The 7,131-nt window shown below is 43.8% G+C and overlaps 1 protein-coding gene across 2 annotated transcripts; it reads left to right on the top strand.

The window, feature by feature from the left end:
- The first annotated feature begins 1,500 nt into the window (after nucleotides 1–1,500).
- LOC135373424 (uncharacterized) lies at nucleotides 1,501–6,648 on the top strand. 2 transcript variants are annotated; one of them, XM_064606634.1, is made up of 8 exons: nucleotides 1,501–3,618; nucleotides 3,715–3,831; nucleotides 3,886–3,930; nucleotides 3,996–4,028; nucleotides 4,181–4,246; nucleotides 4,329–4,397; nucleotides 5,971–6,121; nucleotides 6,530–6,648. In XM_064606634.1, the coding sequence occupies exons 1-8, from the start codon at nucleotides 3,492–3,494 to the stop codon at nucleotides 6,564–6,566; spliced, it is 645 nt and encodes a 214-aa protein (XP_064462704.1). In that variant the 5' UTR covers nucleotides 1,501–3,491; the 3' UTR covers nucleotides 6,567–6,648. The 2 variants fall into 2 exon arrangements, with proteins under 2 accessions (XP_064462704.1, XP_064462705.1); XM_064606635.1 differs by lacking the exon at nucleotides 6,530–6,648 and having other exon boundaries at nucleotides 5,912–6,023.
- Nucleotides 6,649–7,131: the final 483 nt, after the last annotated feature.

Raw genomic sequence — 7,131 nt, forward strand, 5'->3', positions numbered from 1 at the left:
ACATGTGTTCTTGGTATTTCTGTTCCCCGCAAACAGTGCATTGACTGTGTCTTGGACTGTTCAACAGGGCTTGCCGTCTTAGTCCTCTTATCAGTATTCAGTGTACACTGTCATGGAATAGCAATAAGAATCTGAAAACTAAAAAACATCATCTGAAACACATCTGTCTGGCTGATTCTTTTAACGCTCCATGAATGATAGTTCATTCAACCACTCCTCTGTTTGCATGCTATCGGATATGCGCCTTGAAGATGATGATGTGCACAGAAACTAGCTATAACAGGCCGAGGAAGTTTAGCTGATGTGGTGAACCTACGAGTTTGTTATTGCCTTGAATGGGCAATCATCACTCAGAGGTAAAACATATTTATGTTTTATATTCAACAGCATCCATGAGTACCTGGATACCAAATATACCTGGTGAGTTTGCACAGCGGTAAAGCGTATCTTGACACGTCTTACTGTGTGGCTCGGGATGCTAGAAAGTCCAATTTATCAGTTTGCGAATAGAAGTTGCAATCAAATAGGTTTTCACAAATGGACGGTGTACTTTACCAGAGTAGCAAGGATATATGAAACAATTAGCACATGTTACTGATTGAGAATCAACAACATTCATGATTAAACTTGTAAGTTACACAGCGTGAGCATTGGAGGACATTCTGAAATTAGTGTGCAGTGCTCTTCGCAGTTTAAAAAAAAAATCCTGGTGAGTTTACACAGCGGTAAAGCATATCTTGACACGTCTTACTATGTCGCTCGGGATGCTAGAAAGTCCAATTTATCAGTTTGCGAATAGAAGTTGCAATCAAACAGGTTTTCACAAATAGACGGCGGGCGTACTTTACTAGAGTAGCAAGGACATATGAAACAATTAGCACATGTTACTGATTGAGAATCAACAACATCCATGATTAAACTTGTAAGTTACACAGTGTGAGCATTCGAGGACATTCTGAAATTAGTGTGCAGTGCTCTTCGCAGTTTAAAAAAAACCTGATGAGTTTGCACAGCTGTAAGGCGTATGTTGACACGTCTTACTGTGTCACTCGGGATACTAGAAAGTCCAATTTATCAGGTTGCGAATAGAAGTTGCAATCAAATAGGTTTTCACAAATGGACGGTGTACTTTACCAGAGTAGCAAGGACATATGAAACAATTAGCACATGTTACCGATTGATAATCAACAACATCCATGATTAAACTTGTAAGTTACACTGCGTGAGCATTGGAGGACATTCTGAAATTTGTGTGCAGTGCTCTTCGCAGTTAAAAAAAAACTGATGAGTTTGCACAGCTGTAAGGCGTATGTTGACACGTCTTACTGTGTCATTCGGGATGCTAGAAAGTCCAATTTATCAGGTTGCGAATAGAAGTTGCAATCAAATAGGTTTTCACAAATGGACGGTGTACTTTACCAGAGTAGCAAGGGCATATGAAACAATTAGCACATGTTACTGATTGAGAATCAACAACATCCATGATTAAACTTGTAAGTTACACTGCGTGAGCATTGGAGGACATTCTGAAATTTGTGTGCAGTGCTCTTCGCAGTTTTTAAAAAGGTGCAAAGAAGGTGCATGTAGTCCAGTGGAAAGATCGAAATCATGTCAATATCCAATTCAATAAAGGGAGATTGTCCCTTATGGTGACCCTGGCAGGTCTGTGCACGGAAACTTTCATCACTGTGCAAGGCAGCATCAAGGTCCAAGAACACCATTCTGCTTTCTTGATGAACTCGTTTTTGTGAGCACCTTTCGCAGCCATAGTACCCGCTGTGGCCCTTGATGCACTTCAGGTAGCTCCGTGCTACAGCATCACAAATTATGGCTGTGAGGTTTACGGTCACATGCCTTCCTTTGACAGGTATACCATGTGCGGTAAGGTCCTTGACCTCTTCCAGAAATGGTTCTAAGAATAAGCTCAAATCAGGTGGCTTTCCTTCACCACAGTACACACTCACCAAAAATGGCTCCCGCGCCCCATGGTTCGTCACCATGCAAAGAATTGGCCAAAAACACGTTGACGAACTCTTGTACAATGGGAGGCCATCAATGTTCACTTGGAGGCTGATCTCACTGGGTGGCATGCCCAATTGCAGAGACTCCAATATCCCAGCCTTCAATCCAAAGTGGACAAATGTCCCGTCCCGTTCCACTGGGGCTTTCCTCTGTGTCCCTAGAACTGTTCTCGCGTCCTTTGGAACATCGTGGCCCCTGGATCTAAGGAGTGCGGCAATGTCATTGATGCATGAATGGGTGAGATTGTGCTTAAGAGAAAGCCTGGCCAGTTGTACCACGAGATCGTTTCCGGAATTTTCCCGATAAAGATAATTTTCGTCTTGTGATTCCTCAACTTCCAACTCATCATGTGTCTCTTCCCACGATAGATCAGATGCTGTTTCATCAGCCCAATCAGTTCAATGTGGTGTAGTGTGTTCGTCGTCAGCAGTGAAGCATTCACCGCCCTCATCTTGAGGAAGGGGAACAACGTCCAGAGAAGCTGTCGTGTTAGAAGGGTGTAAATACTGTGTCTCAATGTTCACTATTTCGTACAATGTTCTTAAATTCCTTTCGCAGTTCACGATAACATCTCCATCTCGACATGGCGCAGCGGAGACCTTCGCTGGCACAAACACGGCAGCTCAAAAGAAGAGACAAACACAATCTGGATTAAAACAACTTCGGTTTTTGCGTGACAGGGAAACGAAAACAAAACGCAGTTGGGAGGAAAAAAAAGCACAAGCCAGAAGCGCAGCAACGATGTAAACCAAACCGAAGGAGAAAGATCAGATACAAATCAAGGTTGTTGCGAAAACTTTAAGCGTGCAAAACCCGACGCAGACATAGAAATTGCGAAACGATAGAATTTTAGAATTTTTGTTCTTTTCTTACAGTTTGGCCATTTTATTTGTTAAGGAAATGGTCAGTTGGACTTTTTAGGTGCCATCAATTTCATCATGATGTTGTTCCCGGTTCCTCCTGCTACTTCGGGTTTTCCTTTGCTTCCCGCGTCTTTTGTTTGATTCGAACGTCACGTGGGGATTTCCAGTTTGGTTTGGGCCAGTGACAGATAGTGCTCGCTTGTGTTGAAGTTTTCGGTCCCTCTCTTTCGTAGTTTGGTAATCTACAGTCGTCCTACCTGTTTCCCTTATCCGTCTGTTGAATTTCTGTTTCTCTGGTGTTCCATTTTTGTTACACCCTCGTGAACAGGTAGTGTGAAAGTGGTGTATTGCTCGTGATGGCACCTACGGCATCGAAGCAGAAAGCCGAAGGGAACACAAGGTGAGCGTCAGAAAACATTTTCGTCCCAATTGCGTTAGGTGCAGCCAGTTTTAGATTTCATGCTCTACCAGTTCATTCAAAATTAACACATCCGTGGCGTACTTATCTATCGTTCATAACCGTTCCTTTTCTTTCCCTCCGCATTTCAGCAAGCGGTACACAGTCGTAAAATTTGAAAACGACACTGTCGAGTTTCTGCCGACGAAATGGATTGTTGCAGGGAGGCCATGCCTTTGGCCGAAGAACACTCAGAATTCGAGGATCGCGTCAAAGAACGTTGGGACCCCGAAGCAGACTGGGATTTGTGCCCTTGTGAGCGCATGGCGTCCTTCAGTAAGTTGAATGATTGCTTTTGCAGTTGTTGCCAAAATGTGAAGTAGTGTGGAATATTCGTAGTTATTGTGCCTTTTATGTTATTCTTTGCACCAGACAGTTACAAGAAGGCAAAAAAGAACGCTTGGGACGCTGAGTACACGTCACATCTGGAATTCGAGTCAAGTGAGGGAGAAGACGACGGAGCTGGCACTGATATTCTTAAACCCACGGGTACGCTAGTCGATGGCAGTGTAGTGTTGTATTAAATGCCTGTTTTCTTTGCAGGAGAGTTGCAGAGAGCAATGAAGAGGATAACTCTTCCATCACCACGTAAGCAGCAGTTTTCTTGATTTAGATGCCTCACGAATCATAATACCACTATTTTATTTGCACAGCTAGTGACATTGGAAGCGCATCTCATAGTCGTGGTAAGTAATCAAATGTAAATACATATTTAAAGAGGTCAGTATCTGGTTAAATCAAGGGTAACGGGTGTACCACCACTGTGCGCACACACAGAAAGAGTGGAGAAGGTGCAACAACAAGTAATCACTTAATCTGCACTGGTTTGAACACTTAGGTTCTGCAGTGCCCTCACCACCAGCTAGTAGTGGGAGCAGAGGGTGTGGTTTTTCCTCATCACAATGTAAGTCTCATGTGACAACCAAGCTACCTGGTGGATGTCAGCTCCCAAACAATTTTTGTTCAACGTGCCCATTTCTTATCAGGCTCGGCATCTGCAGAAAGTGAAAATGGAAGTCGTGTGTCAACAGAAGGTGCCGAAGTAGGTCTCACAGGTGAGTTATTGTTTAGTTTCCGTGGCCTCATATGAGGACACATGAGTGTGTGGAGGCTATAAATGGCTATGTGTGAAAATAAGCCAGTTCAGTGTCCAGGGTGTTTCATGAAAATCCCCTGGCTGAATAATTTGTGAGCAGGTGGCGCTCTCGAAGAAATTTCTTGGTAATCCTTAGAACATCGACCATGGATTGAGTAGTGAGCGGCTCATTTGCATAGGCTCACTAATTTAATCAGCATCTTAACTTTTACTTGCAACGCTTTCGGAACCTCTGTTTTACGCACCGGGACCTTCAGCGAAAAATATTGCGAGAAAAAAAAAGGCATCGACACTTAGTGATTTTTTCGAGTAATTAATCTGTTTCGGTTTACATATTTCTTGCGCGGAGCAGTGCACCAATGCGCTCTTTGGATCAGCTATCCGGCTGTCATTTTCGTGTTCATCTGCCTGGTTGACACACGGGGGTGTGTCAACAGCCGCAAGAGATGCTTTCATACTCCTTCTCAAAGCGACTGGGACACTTTCGGTTGATGGGCCGACTTTGACTTTGGGCCGGTTCTGTCGTTCCGTAGGTGAGATACCGTGCTGTCATCGTGGATGATGACGAACGCGCCGCGAACGCTGTGAACCCAGTCGGTACACTCTTAAAAATTGACTACACCACATAGCACGCTCCTAGTCAACCATCATCCCGAATGACAACGTTCTCGCTCGATTTGTTGAACAGGAGAGGCAGAGCCTTTGTTTTCGTCCTTATGTACGGATCATTGGTACTAAAAAAGAAAGGCTCATACTTATCAAATCCAAGGAGCGTATGCTGTCATCCGGGATGATGGTTGGCCAGGATTGTGCTTTGTGGTTAAGTTCATTTTAAGAGTGTAGAGAAGAAGAAAGAACACCAAAGTCTCCTGCGGTCTTGCGGTTGTTCCTTATCTTCCGTCAACCCCGTGTGTCAACTAGGCGGATGAACACGACATTGACATCCGGATAGCTGATCCAAAGAGCTCATTGGTGCACTGCTCCGCACAAGCAATATGTAAACCGAAACCAATTAATTACTCGAAAATGTCGATGCGGTTTTTTTCTTGAAATATTTTTCACTGAAGGCCCCGATGTGTAAAACAGAGGTGCGAAGCAAAAGTTAAGATGTTTATTTAATTAGTGAGTGTATGCAAATGAGCCGCTCACTACTGAATTCATGGTCGATGTCCCAAGGATCTTTACCAAAAGAAATTTCTTTGATGGCGACACCTATTCACGAATTATTCAGCCGGGCGATTTTCGTGAAACACCCTGTACAGTACCATGAGAAAGACAGAGCTACGGACACAGAAGGTGACACACGCAAGTTCTCAGTGTCCGTGTCTCTCTGTATTCTTCATGGATCTACATCAGGTGGCCTGCACCCTTTCCCTGGTTTGAGTTACAGGGCACCTGAATGTGTTAGCATCTATTGTGATCACCTATACTTGCATTATGCTTAATTACATGCCTTGCATTTCACCGTACCAGAAAAAGACACTCAAGGTGCTGGTCGAGTTCAAAGCAGCGTTGCGTAATATCTCGTCCAGGATGGCTGTCCTCGAGGTACGGGGTGGATCAGCACCACTGGGAGAACCCTCTGATGTCCTGGAGGAATTTCTCCAAAAGCCACTTTCGAGTTTGCAAGAGTGGCAAGCTTTGGAAGAGCAACTCCAGGACTGTTCCACAAGGAAAAACCTTGTAAGTGTAACTTAGCATGTGGGTGTACGGAGGCGTGTGTATCTACGCAACGCACCTAAGTGATCGGCTCCATTGTATTCGTGCGGAGTTTCATGACCAGAAAGTGTATTGTGTCACCATGCATATACTACGTGCTGCATGCATATAGAATGCTGAAATGTCTGCTGGAAGCAATAGCACAAACAGATATGCATTGATTCAACTGCCACAGATGTTGTTACTTCTTTGTACCATGTCGAGTTGACTTGCGGTAAACATTGAATAAAATGACATTTTGAAAGAAGCGACTTCCTTCTAACAAGGGTTTCTGGTTCAGGCTAGCTGTTGCAAATAGCAATCCTTGTAGGCTGTGCAATACCTTTCTCTGAGGGACATTATAATTACCAAAGCTTTTCTTATTCCCACCAGGTTGATCGGCTTGCAGTCCTTGAAGGTGGCTCACTAAACGACACAGTACCTTTAGTTATGGAAGCATGCACCAGGAAAGCATTACAGAAGCAGATAACTGGAGAAGGCCGGAATGGCAAGAAGGCATTTAAAGGCACACGACTCTTCTCTTGTGTCCTGAGTAAGTACCTGGTTGAATTTCTTCTGTCAGTTCTTGCAAGATCATTACACCTTACCAAGGCAGATATAATAGAAATCATTTCACCATGATGCTAGGAGTAAATGTAAGCATTGCTGATTTTGTGAAGCCTAGTGTAAATTGCTCTCTCATTGAAGATACATCTAGTGCCTTCGTCTGCTTACGAGTAACGTAATAAAGGAATCCTAAATGCAGTATCTTGCAATCTATGGTGAAATAAAGCTACATCAGTTGGCGAAAACTAAGAAAGGATACACAAAACTTAAGCATGTGAGATTGATTAGGTACATCATATTGTCTGAAAAGTTTTCAGTTCTACTCTCTACTCTCTGAAAGGTGCCGTCCACAAGCGAATGGACATCCTGAAGATCCCGGTCACAGGTAAAGAAGTGATAGCTCGGGTGAGCAGGTACTTGGCTTGTGC

The sequence above is a fragment of the Ornithodoros turicata genome, unplaced genomic scaffold (genome assembly GCF_037126465.1).
Source record: "Ornithodoros turicata isolate Travis unplaced genomic scaffold, ASM3712646v1 Chromosome24, whole genome shotgun sequence".
Taxonomy (NCBI): domain Eukaryota; kingdom Metazoa; phylum Arthropoda; class Arachnida; order Ixodida; family Argasidae; genus Ornithodoros; species Ornithodoros turicata.

What these genes read in the sequence shown, in the direction of transcription:
- LOC135373424 (XM_064606634.1), top strand. Translation starts at nt 3,492, where the DNA reads ATGGATTGTTGCAGGGAGGCCATGCCTTTGGCCGAAGAACACTCAGAA. An exon ending in GATAACTCTTCCATCACCAC is followed by an intron (nt 3,931 to 3,995) that starts GTAAGCAGCAGT and finishes TTATTTGCACAG; the next exon opens with CTAGTGACATTGGAAGCGCA. An exon ending in GTTCCACAAGGAAAAACCTT is followed by an intron (nt 6,122 to 6,529) that starts GTAAGTGTAACT and finishes TATTCCCACCAG; the next exon opens with GTTGATCGGCTTGCAGTCCT.